This window comes from Sciurus vulgaris (assembly GCF_902686455.1).
Source record: "Sciurus vulgaris genome assembly, chromosome: 14".
NCBI lineage: Eukaryota > Metazoa > Chordata > Mammalia > Rodentia > Sciuridae > Sciurus > Sciurus vulgaris.
In genome coordinates this window covers 36816935-36835038 of record NC_136475.1, presented here as the reverse complement: position 1 = coordinate 36835038, position 18104 = coordinate 36816935, and the positions used below count along the sequence as shown (strand labels likewise).

The window sequence follows — 18104 nt, the reverse complement described above, 5'->3', positions numbered from 1 at the left end:
CAACCTGGTTCTCAGATAGAAGCCTGTGGCTACTCTTTCAGTACTTCCTCTGATTCTGGGATATGGGTAATTTCCAGAAGACAGATCAAAAGTGCATGATGTGGGGAATCAACAGTTTTTTTCAACAAGCTAGTAAAATTACTCAAGGGAACTGCTATTTGAATGGTAGAGCTTCACCCAACATGAGTGAATTATGTGGAAAGAAGACAACTGAGGTATTATAGAAATATCAGCGGACATGAACTCATGAAAACTGGGCTCCATAAGGTTGTTATTAAGTTGGGTTAAGACCTAATTGCTGTGTGAATCGTATCCTTAATTTCTTCAAACACAAGATAAGAGCAATAAATAATTACCTCAAAATCTCATGATGGGCAGCATATGTTTTGTCCACCAAAAAAAAAAAAAAAAAAAGAAAAAGAAAGCCAGCAGGTGTGGTATTATTGTTTGCAATATAACATCATTTTTGCTGCCACTAGTTTTCCTTTCCACTTTTCCTTAGCTTATGACTCAGTTGCCAACAAGGAAAGGGAAGATCCCAGAGTCTATGTCACTCATTATAAATTGAAGATTGGCCTGATTGCTTGTGTACTTACATGTATTCGGTACTGTGGTTGTCTGCGTATATATAATAACAATCTACTTAATCATTCTAATATTATTATTATCCCCATTTTAATAAGGATGATGTCATGGCTCAGAAAAATTAGTTTAATTCCTAATATCACATAATTTATAAGCTGTAGAAATTTAATTCAAATCCAGTTGAACTAACACCATTTTTGACCATTAGGCACAACTAGTTCACCATGCAAGTCCATGTAGCTTATAGTCTCCACAAGGATTCCTGGCCCAGTGGTCAAGGCTCATTAAAATCACAAACATTGCACACCAGGCTGTGCATCCTGGTGCTGGGTTTTGTATATCCAATAGAAAGGTGTCTTCATGTGATTAGCATAAATGTATACTTGGACAAGCAGCTGCCCAGATGCTGTATCCTCTTATTAACTGGCAGCCAAGACTAACTTCCATGAATCCTTCTTTGTGACTATTAAGTTATCAGTCTGTGCATGTGTGCAAATTATAACTCATGTTTTTAAAATGAAGACTGGTATAAACACTGTAGCCAAAATATTTAAAATACTGAATTTTGGAAAATATTTAAGGTATTTTTGTAAGCTTTAAAAAGATGCAAAATATACAAAAGAGTTTGTCATAAGCTCATATTTTCAGTAAAATGTTAATAACAAGGCAGTTATTCCATTGCATTTTAGGCTTGGATATAAGAAATTAAATGTACACTTCTTTTTTCCTCTGAAGCATCTCTGTCTGATGTCCTAAAACTCTCCTAGACTCATCTGTCCTCCATACACAAAAGAGCTAATCATATTTTATTTAGATGGCATAGGTCCTGAGCTACTATCAATGAATGCATTCACTACATGCTTCTTTGTAAAAAAAAAAAAAAAAAAAAAAAATCTGTAAGACTAGTGGAAATCTCAACACTCAGTCCCCAGATGGAAAACAACATACCTTTCATTGCCCCAAAAGGTTAATTTGTGCATGATAAGGTGTACATTTTTCTGTCAACTATAGCACTTGAGTTTCCAAAGTACAATTTAGCACTTGGATATTATCTGCCTTGCCTTGCTCTTTCATTAATTTCTAGTAATGCCCTGCTCCTGGCTTCTCCATGTCCTTTTTTAAGGTACAGGCCTTCATATGCTGCTTGTACAGGAACCCAATAAATACCTTTTGATTGACTGCTTAAACATTTTCCCACTCACTGCATCAACATAATTCAAGAGGAGTTGCCAGAACTGACAAGTGTTTTTTAAGGACACAATTCTGAAGGAAAACTGGCCCCTTCAAAGCAGATTTGGACAGGAAGATGTTATTTTGACTCTAGGGGTACTCGACCTGCATAATGCACTTAATGGTGTGTGACTTGGGTGCAAGTGTCATTACATTTGCTTTGCTTATGTAGCTATCAATGATCTGGAGTATTTTCCTAAATATTCTTAAAATGCTCTTGGCTTTTAAAAATTCATAATTGACCTTTTCTGAAACTGGAATTTAAAAAAAGGTTATCTATAAACAGTAGATCACAAACTGCAAAATTTGCAAGTTAATCAAATTAAAATTCAACACATGAGTTTTAATTAGGTCTTATCAATGTAACTCAGCAGTTTGAAATGTTAACACATTAAAGCTGTTCTTGCTAAAAAAAAATAGAGGCTGGTTATATTAAAATCAAATTCAATACAAAATATATAACATGCAATTGTTCATTTCCTCAAAGTATGGGAACATGAGAGAAATTATTTTCATGGCTAAAGGGAAAAGAGACAAATCAGCTTTTCTGTTTGTGTGATGTGATCACCCAGAGTGGTCTGAGAGTTTCGGCTGCTTCCATCCACTCCAGCCTTGTTCTCCAGATCTGGCTGAGCTGGGGCTCAAATTGGGGGCATCAGAGATTCAAATTCACAAGCACTCCTACCCTTCACCCCAGGCTCCCAGGCTTTCCTCTGAGCAGTCAACCATCTGTTTTGATTAATATAATAAACACTATCTGTTAAACTGAAAGTAGAAATCACTGATACAAGCCAGCAACCATTCAAATAGATCTAAATCTCTTGTATAACCTAAATCTCCAGGGCCATTTGATACAATTATTTTTCCAATCTTTAGAAGAAAAATAACTTTTTGAAGTATATGGGCTCTAAACTGAGTAGGCTTCCCTTCTTAAACACAGAGCAAGAGTCTAATATTAAGACTTCAAGTACAAGAATGTTTATCGAAAAATGACTAAAGAGGATAAAACTCAATAAGCCCACTTGTACTCACTTGGTTTTAAAGCAGGATAATAAATACAAGTAGTTAAAAAGTGGGTCCTTTGACTGTTACTAGTGTCAGGCTATGAAGGAAATTGGAAAATTGAGATAACTTTCCCACTAATTCAAGTAAAAACTCTCATGATTGCCTCAATTATCCAACTTTTTTAGGCAAAATTACTTGGTCAGTCTTCTAATGAATGACTATCTCAAGCTAGAAGCATCACCATCACTAATTTAATAATCACCATAAGTTATATGACAAATCCTGTGGTTCATTATATGTGGTTTTCCTAATGTCATTTTGAGGCAGAAAGCTATGCTTCATTCCTATATATGCAAGGAGATGAGGCATGGAGAGGTTAAGATAGTCCCCTCAAAGTCACACAATTTCACCAAGCCCATATTTTAAAATCATATCTGTATGACTCCAAATAATTCATTCTATTGCCAAGGTTAAGTGCTCTAAAGTGTCACTGACCAGTTATAACTACATCAGCCTGTGAAGAAACAGTTTAGAAGATGTCACATCTAGGATCAGAGGACAAGATAACCTCCATTAATTATCAGGTTGCCATCACCACTATCCATTCCCATTTCTTCCTCCTCAAAATGTTGTAGATATTTGAAAGACCATATGACCCAGCAACCCCATTCCTTGGTATTTATAGAAAAAAATAAAATAAAATCAGTATACTACAGTGATACATGCATACCAATTGTGCAATGTAGCAGCACAATTCAAAATAGCCAAGTTATGGGACTAGTCAACAGAAACATAAATGAGGAAATGTGGTATATATACCCAATGGAGTTCTACTCAACCATAAAGAAGAATGAAATTATGTCATTTGTTGGTAAATGGATGGAACTGGAGAACATTAAGCTAAGTGAAATAAGCCAGATTCAGAAAGCCAAAGGTCAAATGTTTTCTCTCAAATGTGGAAACTGAAGAGAGAGGGTGAGAGGAAGGAATTAAAAAAGGATATCTTGTGAAAATGGAAGGGAGACTGATAAAGTAAAGAAAGAAGATTGAGGGGGAGTGAAGAAGGAAGGGCCTAGGGAAGTACTTAGGGAATGAAATCAATCAAATTATGCCACATCCATGTATGACTATGACACAGTGACTATAGCCTTTATATATAATTATAATGTGTTAATTAAAATAATAATAAAAATAATAATAATAGAAGGGGGATGCATAATAGTAAAACGAGTAGATCGAGGGAGGAAAGAGGGAAGGGAAAGGAGAGGCACAAGGGAATGAGATTGATCAAAGTATGTTATGTGCATATACAAATATGGCATAATGTAGTTCCCACTATCATGTAGAATTATGTACCAATAAAAGAAATGATTCTTTTTAAAAAGATGTTGTAGATCAGCAACAGAGAAGGACATACCAAGGAAATAAGAAATACTCTAATTCCAGAATTTGACATCAAAGTTGAAGAAGGGTATAAAAAGCATTATTTCTTACTTTAACCTCCTTTTAGATTAATTTACCATTTACAGAAAGGAAGAATTTCTCTGAATGAGAACACAAAATAGGACCATTAACATGGAGGAATGGCTGCTGGGAAGAGCTAATGCCTCTTTTCAAAGACAAAGTTTGCCTCCTTCACAATTTTGAACAGCTTATCACACTTAGCTGGTCAAAAGTTCGACCATCTATCATCTCAGCAATTCAATGCACCCTCTTATTTCCAACTTAAGAACCATAATTCTACGTCTCCGATTTGTCATCATATAATTACAGACTAAAGTAGGCTGACTCAATAAGTAATGCTGTCTGCTGCAAGTTAATCATATGGACCATGTGATGGATCTCAAAGACAAATTTGCAAGTACTACATTATAGAAGTACTTTGTTCTTACTATCTCAGGCCATGTTCATAATTCATGCTGTAAAAACTTTCAAAAAGACAATGATATGAAGAAATTATAAAAACAGGATCATTTGAATTTTGTTTCCATCCATCATCATTGACTATGTCTAATGTAAATTAGATGCATGAAAGAGAGGTATACTGGAATTCTCTTCTTCCTTGTAAAAAGTGAACGAATATTTCCATTTAGATAAGATGGTGATTAAAAAATAATGTAAGAAACATGCATAATCTTGGTCTTTGAGAAAACTTGTCTGTGGAATCAGGCTGTGTCCATACCAAGTTGTAGTCGGTCAGTAAAATTAACTTTAAATTGATTAATGTTTGGATGAATTACTCAAATTTGCCCTTTGTCATTGACATAAAAATGCTCTTTTTACTTAATTTTGAAGATGAGTTTCTTTGATTGATTAATTAGTTTGATGTTGTGCCAACATAGCCTCAAAAGATTCTTACTTAATGACCTTCCCAATTTTTAACATTTCAGACAAGATTGAATAGTCTGCAATTTTCAAGTAGAAGTCTCTGTGCCCTTTTATGAACTTTCTATTGCTGCTGTCATGTGATCAGAGGAATTTCTTTTCCAAAGATTAATAAGTATCAGAGCTGTCCTTTACTGAGCACTTACTACACAGCAAATTATTGTGCCTCTTATTTTGTATTATATGATCCTCAAAAGAATCCCATCAAGTAAGTCTTTTATTCCCATTTTATAGATGATGGGTCTCAAACTCAGAGAATTCAGGCAATCTGTAATTCTGAGCATAGTCCTAATTATATGTTTTAGGATCCAAATTCAAATCTATCAAAATCACTCTTTAATGTACTGACTTTTACATTCACATTTGTCCTATCAATATCTATTCATATTTCTGGGCCATTTGATGGCTGGGTGAGAACATCAGGACATAAAGCACATATGTGAAGCTGAATGTACGGTACAAAGTCTTTCTTGATTCAACATCCCCTTTGAGTCCTCTTTATTTAATCTCTTACTGGTTGTTTCCTACTTTTCTTTCACAATTCCCAAAGTTGTACAAGCTTTTCAGGGTCTCCCAGTCCTCTACCACCTCTTTCTCCACCTCATGCTTCCTGTTCATCAAGTAAAACTTAATATTGATAATTAGAATATCTAATTCTCAGTTATACAATAATTTATCTTTATTCGGTGAAACCTGAGCCTTTGAAGAGAGGGAACTAACACCCTCTTATGCAAGCCCTATGGGTTTTATCATTCATCACCTACCTAGACTACCTAGATATAGGTAATCTGACTAGCTCAATTCTAGGGTGTTCGCTGGACTTTCAAGACATGGTGGACTAGCAACATTTGTTGCTTCCTGCTCCTTGCCTTAAATTTCTAATAAGTCTGTGTAATTTCTTTTTTCATCACATGGCAGAGGACCTACCCTGGCAACAGGTAAGTATGAAGAGGGAAATTTCCTTCTCTACTTGCCGACCTTAAACCAGTGTTGTCTTGAATACCATAGAACCTAGCCCACAGTAGGAAGCACATCCTGGCTAATAAAAAAGTGGTACCCTGATTGCCCTCCTGTCATTGTCACTTGTGTTTTTAAAAAAATTGTTAAATATCACACAGGAAAATGGTGACTGTACAAGGCAAAATTTGAGCATTACAGTGTCCCCTGTCTGTGAACTATCTAATCATGGTCCTCAGCCCCAGTTAAATCCATCAAACACATTAGAATTTGCTTTGCTACAAGAGTGATGCTTCAAGTGGTAGAGAAGGAGGAGGGTGAGAAGGAATCAAGAGCCCTGGTGTTGTTTCCACTGTGTTGAACGTGAATTGCTGCAAATGACTCTAGACGAGAGAGCACAGATTTCTGAGACAGGAAACTCTGGGTCCCAATTCCTGAAATTTCAAAATATCCTTAAACCATTTTGGTAAACACAGTCCTGTGATATATTCAAAGTCCTGAATGTCCACTCACCCGTGCACTCTGTCCAGCAATGAGCTGGTCATCCTCTGTCTGAACACTTGTCCGGCTACGCACATCATAATCTTCCTGCTCAAAGTCAGAATCATCTTCTAGTTCTTCTGGGGTCTAAATATTAAGAAAAGAGAAACATTACAAAAATTCCAATTTAAGATCTATAACCTTTACCTGCACACAAACACTTTTGCATGGCAAAAGCTAAAGTAGGAAGAGGAGCTTATAGCATCTTACATATAGTATAGCACTGTGGGTGGCTATCAACTGGAACAGAGTCAGAAAAATCATGCTGCCCTAATTTACTTGCTTTAAAAAGTTTATTTTCTTTATTATTTCCTCCTGCAGGTGTAGCAAGTCTAAGTTTGACTCTTCACATGACGTGATTTCTAATTTTGAAAGAAGTATTATTTCTACTCATCCAAATCTATAAGATAGAAAATGAGAATCAATAATAAAAGTTATAATTATTCTTCTTCTATAATGCCCTATTTGATCTATTCTCTTTTCAACTGTCAATGGACAAAAAGATTGACCACCTCCAGGCCAATGGCTTGACCTGGTGGAACATCTGGATTGCTCACTAAGCCATCGGGGGCAGAGGTTCAAGTATAGAGTTCAGTCAGGATAGCATGAGCATGAACCCTGTGTGACTATGAGCAAACCATCTTGCCTCTCTTAGCTCCAGATCCCTTCTCTGTATATGCAGTTAATAGTAGCTACCTCTGTGACTATTGTGAAGATAAGTGATGTGTTCTCTATAGAGTATCTGGCATACAGTAGGCATTTGTTAAATGTTTGCTATCATTACTTAGGTATTAAAAATAAATTCATTCAACAAATATCTTTAAAGTGAAGCTAGAAGTTACTATACACCCACTAAGGATTAAAAACTCTCAAATATAATGTCAATTTCATTCAGATATTCACAGGGAAATAGGGATCTCTATTTAGAGATGAGAAGAACAATATTCAAAGTAGTTCAGCAATGTGTTCTGTGTCCCTAAACTAGTTAACAGTACCAGCATTTAGTCCTAAACATCCAAGTGTGTCTAACTTCAAACCACTGTTCTTTATTAGCTTTTGTGGTTGTTGTGGTTTGTTTTCACACTTTATAATTTAGGCAAGAACTGGAGCTATAAAATGGCATGAAAGGAGGAGAAATCCTTTCCAATCATATAGTTTGTATTGAGGAACAGATGATGAAGAATCCACAAGCCAAACAAACAAACAAACAAAAAATTCTTCCCATCTTTAATGGCAGTAATACTAGATAACATGCATTAACTGCTGCCACATACCTGTCACTATTTTCTCTAACTGTTTTATTCACACTAACTCATGAAGTTTCTGGAATACTCCTATGAAGTAGACACAGTTTCCTCCATTTTACAGGCAGGGAAACTGAGGCATAAGAGTTTATAGTGTGCACAAAGACTTTTGAGTAAATGGGTTTGAGGCATCTACTCTAATGTTGTGTTGACTCTAAGAGGAAAAGCTTAGGACATGACGTGATAAGGATGGTGCACAAGGAGAAGAGAGGACACCAGTATGAGATTCTCAGGTCCACTGTCACCCAAAAACTGCCACTTGAGTGGAGCAGGACCATCTTCCAGGGCTCCGTCCTTGAAAAGAACAGAACAGACCACAAGCTGTACTGACCATGCAGTTGCCCATTTCTCATCCAAAAGGCCACCTTTTTTATTCTGTTGGTTTTTTTGGCTACCTTGGTGTAATTAATCAGGTGTGGTTATTGATGAAGCCTTGAGATTGGTCAGACAGGTGTAAAATGGGGTGCTTCGTGCCAGTATCACATTATGCCTAGAAATCTTCTGTGTTTTGGCATATCGCTTTTATTTTTCCTTTTCTCTGTCAACCTTATTAACATTCAGTCAGTCATCTACAGATGTTCTGTTTTCTTTCATAGGAATATTAAAAGAATGGGAGGAGAAAGAGGTTTTGTTCTATTCTATTAACATTCCATAAATATGATCAGCGATAGAATAAGCAGAACCTAGTTCCAATAATTGGTTGTATTTTTATTGTGGACAGAGAGCATCCTGGGATCATTCCTCACTCCTTTGGAATGTACTATGAAACAATTACAGCAAGTTGGTAAATTCTACTGACAGATGACATGACAAGATTACAAGCACTTTTCATCATTAGTTCTAAAAAGGAAGAGAAAAGCAAAAAGGAAAACCTCAAGCAAAAAAAAAAAAAAAGCAGACTGTGACTGCTAATTCCAAACATCTCAGTGAACTGTGCATTCACAAGACAAGTCAATGACAAACCCAGCCTGGCAGCATAAGGGTATTAATGATGAGCTCCAATTCAAGTGACCATGGCCCAAGAACCAAAATAAAGAAACATTCTTTAAATGAAAAAATAATAACCTGGATGTGGTCCCAGGGCACCTGAGTGATTTGGGCCTAATTCTGCCCTATGTCTTTGCCAGGTCACTTAGTTTTGCTGCTTTTGAGTCTCACATAAAATGGAGATTACAATTGTTACTGCTTTGCCTACCCCACAGGACTCCTAAAGTCAGATATATATGAAAATGCTTTGCAAACTATAAAACTAAACTAAATGTACAAATGATAGTGATCATTAGTATGCTTAATAAAACAACACATAATAACCCTAGCAATAATAATAGCAATTGTTTACCACTCACTATGGGACAGATTTTCAGCTGTAGGTTTTCATCCTTATAATGACTTAATGAATAAATTTAAACCCTTTTTTGTTGTTGTTGGGTGGTGGTGGTCGTGGTGGTGGTGGTGGTGTGTGTGTGTGTGTGTGTGTGTGTGTGTGTGTGTGTGATCTGTGTGTATAGTGCTGGGAATGGAGTCCAGAGTCTTGTGCTAAGCAAGGATTCTATCTCTGGGGTGCCTCCTCACTCCTTTTTTAAAATTTCATTTTTTATTATTTATTTATTTATTTTTTACAGACTGCATTTTGATTAATTGTACACAAAGCTAAATTGCCCCAGCTGGCCTTGAATTTATAATTCTGCCTCAGCCTCCCAACTAACTAGGGCTGCATCTGGCTTAATCCCCATTTGACAGATGAATGAACAGGCTCAATATTTTTAGGCAAAATTTCCAAAGTGTCACACATCAAGAGGCAGAACTGAGGAATAAGCTAAGGGTTCCAGAGCCTATGCTCTTAACCATCACAAATACCACCAGGTAACAGAAGAGTTTAAAATATTTTCATGTATCTTAAACATGCAGCAAATCCATACAGGTCAGCCATACAAATAGTTCTGTGACTGTGTAGCTTGTTAATTGAATATAATTCACATGTCCTATTCATGCCTTTATTTTTTAAACGGTTGGATTTTAAATGTATAAATGTCATTTTTCAGTTGGTCAAGAACTTCCATAAATTAAAGGAGACAGAAAATTAGAAAGGGGGTTCAAAGAGATCAGACTTATATTATGAGATAGACTTATAAAGTAAAAAAAAAAAAAAAAATCAACAAAATGTGTAGCACACTGGAATAGAGGATAGAGACTGAGGGTCAAACCTCAGTTCTGCACTTGGGTGTTCCCAGAGTGGGCCTTTTACAACAAACAAATGTAACTTTGTGTTTACTCCTGGGTCCCTGGTTATACTACCACCTAACTGTTCTGAAAATGGGTCTTATCTGTAAAATGGCACAAAGCATTCAGTCTCCAAAATATCTCCCATCTAAATCAATGAGATTAACTTGTGCCTATTACAGAGGCCCACGGACATGATGTGATTTGTCCCGACTTGTCCCTGGACAAGTCACATAATCAGTTCACTACCTCTGGTGCTCCATCACTATAACACCTCTATACAGAAGCAAAACAAGAACATGCTAAAAGATTCAGAAACCTTTCACCTGAACATATGAGGAAAATGTAATAAGGATCATTTAAGATAAGCTCACATATATGTGGGAGTTTGAAAGAAAAACATAAAATAGAGTTGCAGGTGATTTGAGATGAAACAAAAGGAAGGATTTTCCAATAGAGCTCTACACCCATGAAATGGAATGCAAATGAAAACATGAGAGATCTAAGGCATATATGTAAAACTCTCCTCAGTGAGAACTGATGAGTTACCAGTGTCTGGAGCTTGGATTACTCTGGAGACCTCCTAACTGGTCTCCCTACTTTGACCCTAACCAGAATAGCAAGAGAGCTCCTATTAAGAACTGAGTTAGATCATGTGACTCCCCTGCTCAGAACCTCCCACGGCTTCACTCTTACTCAGTATGGTCCTCAGGCCTCCAGTCAGCTTCCAGCTTCCACCTCCACTTGCACTTTGCCATTCCCTCCTCCTGAAACATTCCCCTCAAATACCTGGCGGCCCCTTCCCTTCTTCTCCAGGTCTCTTCTCAAATGTCACTCAATCATTTACCATCGTTCATGAAATCCATGCCCACCTGTGCTCTGCCTTGGTTTTCACTGTGGCACAATATTTGGCATTAAGTCTATTTTTTAAAATTCTCTATCTCTTACTAAAGGAATCTAAATTTCTAAATTCCATTTTTGTGGGATTTTTGTCTACTCTGTTTGCCTCTGTATACAGGGCAGCTCTAACGGCGTGGGATATCCAGTAAGCATTCAACAAAAACTTTGTAAATGAATGATCGAGATTGAATTGCCACTTTAAAAAAATCATATTAAATTAGTTCTAATTAAGAAAACAAAACTAGGAACTGTATGAGACTATGTTGAGTAGCTAGGTTATAATAATTTACATTAAGTAAATTCTTTTAGTTTTAAAGTCTTAAATTTTTTAGTTTCTAAAGTTTTTTCAACCTTTTATATTCTACTTATGACAAATACTTTGGCTCCAATCCCTGCAATTTTGATAATATTGTGAGCTTATTTAACGAATTCTGTTTATTTGACTAATTATAGAATCTTTCTCCTTGAAGGACAAGAAAAAGAAGTGCTTCTTGGGAACCTACTAAGCGTTAGATCTATGACAGTTCTTTATTAGCTTCAGTATATTTGTCTCCATTGCCAGTTAAGGAAACTGCACTGCAGAGAAGGTAATTAGTGTGCTGATGACCCAAAATTAATTAAGCTATAAATTCCATACTTTACTGTTTCATGGCATCCTTGTGGTCTCAGTAATGTTTTAATAGTGCCTCAAGTCTAAAAAAACAAAAATTAAAATCCTGAATAGTTCTTTTGATTAAACAGTTTAGTATAAGCAACTTACGCATTTTTGTAACCTAACAACTAACACTGCATACTTTTCAAATCATAGAAATCAAAGGGACACCAGCTGATTCTTGGGATTGATTTTAAACACAGTGATCACCATATACCCAGTTTCACAAACAAACCACATCATCAAAAGATATGTGTCACCTAATGCCTGAACCATAAACTACTTCCAGCCAATGTTTTGCTCGGATTCTACGAGGTATCTGTATATTATCTTCACAACTCTAAAATATCTTGCAGTGCTCCAGGGAGCATTGATTGGTACACAGTTTGGGAGACATAAAATTGAACTACAGACCTTTCTCCAAACCCTGTCCCAGGTTCTATTATTTCCTTGCCCTGCCTTTGGAACCATCATATATAACTGAATTAATTGGTTCCAATTATAAAAGTATAGTGTAGAGACACCATTGTAGATTTTCCTGGGTCACTGTCATGAGGAACAACTCCTACTTTGTAGAATACAGGTCTCCTGATACTAGGATATTACCACCTTCTATCCCACTCACTCACATTAGTTTCCAAAACTAAATAGTTAGCTCTGTACTTTACCTATATATTTGGTCCTCATTACTTGCAGATACCTTAGTTGTGAATTTGCCTCCTAATACAATTTATTTGTAATACACAAAATCAATGTTCATGGTGCTTTTGTAGTTATTCCCAGACATGAGAAGAAAGTGAAAAAAACAAAAATGAAAAAAACTCACCTAATGTGTATGTTCCCTGCTAAAGTCAAACAACACAGTGCCCTGCCTTCTTAGCTAAGTTCCCTTGCTGTGAATAAGTATTACTTTTATGGTCTATTTAGGGCCACACATTTTGTGCTTTTGACTTCTATGTGTCAAATGGTCCCTAAAAGTAGTACTGAATTGTTGTCTAGGGTTCCCATGTGTGAGTAGACTGTGATGTGACTTGCAGAGAAACCACCTGTGTCATTCAAATATGAGTTAGTGCTGGGCCTTTTGGCACATGCCTGTAATCCCAGTCACTCAGAAGGTTCAGGTAGAAATATTGCTAGTTCAAAGCCAGTCTCAGAAACTTAAGAAGAACCTATCTCAAAATAAAAAAAGAACTGGGGATGCAGTTCAGGAGTAAAGTGCCCCTGGGTTCAATGCCCAATACAAAGTAAATAAATAAAGTCAACGATAATGGCTGTGAGTTCAATATTAATGAATCAATAATATATATTAAGAAGGTGTCTTTAAGTCAAAGCACACATGAAACAAGGCCAGGTGTTGATCAGGTAATGAAAATGTGACCAGAGGCTCACAAAAGCCTAACTCTGTATTTCTCCTAGGAGCAATAGCGTTGTATTCATTAATTCAGTGTTCAGTGAATTTACAGAACTTAACAACTGTGGATGATGAGAATTGACTGTATGTTGGTCTGCCAGAATTGCCTCCTCATTTTGCCACTACCTTCTGAGGATCATCAGAAAATCCCCATGTATCACAGAAGGCAAGTCTCATCAAGATGCAAAAAAAAAAAAAAAAAAAAAAAAAATAGACTTAAGAAGTAGAAGAGCAGACCTGCTCCAAGAGAAAGGTAGGGTCCTGAAAGGTGAGGCTGAACACAGGAAGGGCAAGCTCTGCCTACTGCAGAAGGTTGCCTGGAGCTGGCCTGGAGCACTCAGATACTCACATTGCCATTAAATATGTATCGATTGCTGAGAGGCAAGGTGATGGGGAGTTTGACCCTTCAAGGTCCTCTCTGCATCTGCCTTTGTTTTGTTTTGTTTTAAGAGATGTCTTTCTTTTTCAAAGTAAAATCAAGACATGGGGAAGGGGCACAGTTAGGAGCTGGGAAAGAAAGTTCCCACTCATCTCACTGTCTTTCTCTTCCGACTTTATACAGTGGAATTTTTTAAGTACAGTACACTTAATAATTATATTCAGAGAAGAAACCAAGAAATTATTTAAGTACAAAATGAAGCCATTCGAGTGTCGATGGATAGCAATTTTTAAAATAACAATTTGTACATACTGTATATTTCTCTCTTCCTAAATTTTAAGTGGTATGAAATTCATTTGATCAACTCACTTGAAATGTTGGGATGGAGGAATGGCACTTCATATGACAACGATATGGCATTTTATCTAAAATTGTGTTTTTTTACAGCTCATGAATGAATAAATGAATGATGGCTATAAACTTCCTCAGCTTCTCAGATAAATGGTTGTCACAAAAATATGAAGGCTAACAAAGCAGAAAAATGGTAAAAGAGGGAATATGTCTTGAGGATTGTAGTGGGGTTTAGCACCAATGCTTTCAAAACATAACTCTCATGGTCTATTACCTTATTTCACAAGTTAGTAGGTAATGGGGAAAATGATCTAATTTGTTATGGGCTTAAAAGGCTGACTTTCTTTCCTTCCCCCGATTCTTATATCTTTTTCCTGTCACCTTCTTATCTTCCAAGCATCTCTCCCCACTTGAGAACGAACACACACACACCACACACACACACACACACACACACACAGTATTAGGCCCTGTGCCAAACAAAGAATCATAATGAAAAGAGACAAAGAGAGTAAAAGCCAAAGAAAAAAAAAAAAAAAAAAAGAAAGAGAGAGAGTTGTTCCTTTCCAAAATTTCAGCCTTGAGAAAGTAATAGACATAAAAGGAAATGGTATAATAAATACTATCACAGGCAGAAATAGGTATCGGTGGTTAAAAGACAGAGTAATTATTATAAAGAATAAAATGTGGGGAGAGAACATTCAAACCAGGCCTTGAAAGATGATCAGAGCTTCACAGGTACAAGAAGGGAAAGTGAAAAGCACAGGAAATTATGGTCCCCAAGTTCCAAATTCGAACTCCATATGTTTTAGTACAGTTAGTACTGCCTGATACACTTTATCTATTGTAAGTTTTGGAATGGATCTGGAATTCTTATGAAGGAGACTTCTATTTAACATGAACGCAGGCTCACTGACATAAAGGTGAGAGGAGAAGATGGTGTTTGGGCAGAGCTGGTGATGCTTTGGCAGGAGCATGGAGGTCAATAAAGGTTCAATTCTAGATCTTTCTAGCCTGCTCTGCTCTAGGCTGCTAGAATTGCTTCAGAAATACTGCGGATGCCACAGTCCAAGGGAACTGTGCCTAGGCTTCAAGGATACCAGGGTTTGGAGGAGAATCAGCACCACACATGAAATCCACAAATTTGGTTTGTGTTGTCCAGAAGAGACAATATTTCAGACACTTCTTGAAATACCTGAGGGACTATGTGCAACAACTTCTGTGGCTATACTTGCATTGCAGTACATTTTTGGGGGGGTTGTCTGTTTGTGTTTGAAAAGGGGGTGTTGCCTTAGATGCTAAATGATTCCTAAGTGTGCTGGGCAGATACCTGGTGGCTTCAGTGTTCAGTCACAGAGAAAACAGGAGGTTGAGGGTGAGAACAGAGTCAAGGACTGCCTCAGCCAATGTCAGCCACTAGCTATGTGAAGCTAGTGAGAGCTTTAAATGTGACCAGGGCAACACATCACAATGATAACATTCTAGACATATTTGGCTAAATAAAATATATGATTAAAGTAATGATTAGTGACATTTCTTACTCTTGTTTAACCTGTATACTAGGGAATTTTCAATTAAAAATGTGGGTCCTATTATATTTCTGTCAGACATTATGCTTTTGGAGTCAGGACATGAGAAGTCCCCTTTCTGCTTCAGTGATAATAGTTATAAAAGTATCTGTCATTGAGGCTTTGGCATATGGAATTGAAGAAAGCTTTCAATGGCTAATAAAAATTTTTGTTTGATTATGCCAAACCTAAGGTAAGGTGAAGAGAAAAAAATAAGGTAAAGAAGGAGGAAAAAATAAGGGAAGGGAAGGAGAAAAAAAAAATCTTTCAACAGAATATTATGCAGCAGTTAAATGGAATGAGGTAAACTGCGTCTTAGATTAAGGCATATTTTGGGTGAACAAAGCAAGTATAAATGAGATTTAAAGTCAAATATTTTATGTATATTATATAATATATATTTTATATATATGTATTTTTCTAGTTCTGTGTCTGTATGCATTTACTTCAGTTATGGTTTAGAAGACATACTTGACAACACAGTTTCAGGTCGGAAGTTGGGTCTGTGGTTGTGGAGAATTGATGTGAGGCCAACACACTTGTTGATAATGTTTGCATTATTATTTTACAAGGAGAATATAGTTATCTGTGAGAATAATGTTATTATACTAACACTAATAAGCTGAGTAATCTTTACTTCTTTATAGTCCATAAGCCTGGTGGGAAGCTGTGTTAGTAAGGGGCAATGGAAGAGTAACTGGGTTACTCCTCAGTTGGTATTAAATTTATGAAATACATGCAAGAAGCAGGCTGGGCATCAGGCTACAGGATATTTGGTGCCTAACTGGGCTCCCTGGAATCACTCATCCCTTTTTGAGTAAAGGGTCCACCTGGTCTAAGTAAGGAGCTAAGCAGCTTACCAGGTTGCATGGAATAAATAAAAAGCAGACAAGACCCTTGGGGTCCCTACTAGAAATTCAGACCAGCTCTGTGCTACCGAGATCTCACGTACCCTGATCATCAGCACAGCCTTTCTGATGTCCCGAACGCCGTCATACACCAGGCGAGAGGCATCGATGAACTCATTCTCCTCAAATGGTTGAGGGACGTTGGCACTCAGGGCTTCAATGGCAACTTCGACTTGTTCAGCAAAGCGTGGCATCACTGGGATAAACAGAGAGAAAAGCAGTAGATGAGGCAGTCTTCTCTCACTGCAGCCCTTGAGCAAGGTGGTAAGCCTTTCCATCCAGTTTGGTGTTGGTTCGTTTTAGACATCTTTCTGGCATTTAACTCTGCAGGGTGAGTAAGCTGTTACTCCATGCGTGCTGGTGTTTGCAAAAACAAAAACTTTTATAACCCATCCAAGATAGTGTAGTGTAGCTGTGGAGTAAAAAGTACATGTTATGCTAACCTGAGTGGAATGCCACTTCTGCTGGTTACCAAATGTGAAACCTTGGCCAAGATTCCATAGCCCTCCTAAAATTGCTTATCTATAAATATAGTAAGACTTGTGCCTGGATTCAGTGGAATAGGGCATACAAAATCTGGATGGAATCTGGCCCTTAAGAAGTATCAATAAATACTTAACTATATGAGAAATTATAGTCATAACTGGTATATAACAGGTCTTAATCCACATGGTTTCACAACACCATGCAAAGAAATGACCCAATACATTTCATTTTTGTTGGAAATGAAGAAATTGAGACATGGTGGTGGGAGATGAGATTGGAGGGAGACTGCGGAAGGACCTTGTAAGCAGAAAAAGGAAAAAGATAGCAGAGTCCAGCAGAAAGACCCATTGAGAGAAAAGACCGATGGACTCAAAGAAAAATTGTCCCATTTTGCCAGGATCGTCTTGATGTGAAAGAAGATGCACATATAAGTTTTTAAAATGATGATGCTTCTTTCTACTCACAGGGACACATTTATACCCCTGGGAGGTTTGCAGAAAATAAACTCAGTGGAAAGTCTATAATGCTTCCACTGACTATTTAAAACTTGCTGCTGACTCACTGATTCTCACAAATTATAATTCAATTTTCTCAGCTGTTACCTTGTAACAATCAACTGGGAAACAAAAGTCAAAAGTACAATTCATTTTATTTACAAGTTCAATAAAACAGAAATATCATCCATCTATTCCTGTTTCTGAATCTTCAGGCCTGATTCCCTGTTTACACTCATTTTCATCCTCTGTGGAAATTTTAGCATCACTTTTTAGGGGCAGAGTATTCAAGATAAAACATTCCAAGAAAAGTGTGCTTCTACCAAGAAAAGGCAAATGTAAAAAAGAAAGAAAAGAAAAAGAAAAAAGAAAAACAGAGAGGGAGGGTTAGAGGAAAACAGAGTAACTACTCTTTTAATAAAAACTAGCAAAACCAAAAGCATGTGTGGGGTAAATTTCCTTGTGTGTGTGAATTATTATGATGGGTTCTCTATACTATTTGAATTTTTTATTTGGGCTTTTGAACTGCATTTAGATGGAAAGAATTTGGAGATTATGAAACTGTACTGTTGCAAATATTAATCATATAAAATTGAGGTGATTGATAAGCCAGTTATGACAATTTGATCACTATACAATTTATATACACATAAAAACATCACACTGTGCCTCATAAATATGTACAATTATTATATCAATTAAATAAAAACTTTTGAAAACCATATTTCT

General features: G+C 36.7%; 1 protein-coding gene across 4 annotated transcripts in view; it reads right to left on the bottom strand.

Moving 5' to 3' along the window:
• The window catches only part of CTNNA2 (catenin alpha 2), a 1097968-nt gene that overhangs the window by 53242 nt on the left and 1026622 nt on the right, over positions 1–18104 (bottom strand). For all 4 annotated transcript variants that reach the window (XM_079111126.1, XM_079111127.1, XM_079111124.1 and 1 more), the window contains exons 13-14: positions 16440–16591; positions 6676–6789 (exon numbers count right to left, since the gene is read on the bottom strand). In XM_079111126.1, coding sequence (XP_078967252.1) covers positions 6676–6789; positions 16440–16591 — 266 coding nt within the window. The remainder of the gene's footprint in view (positions 1–6675; positions 6790–16439; positions 16592–18104) is intronic.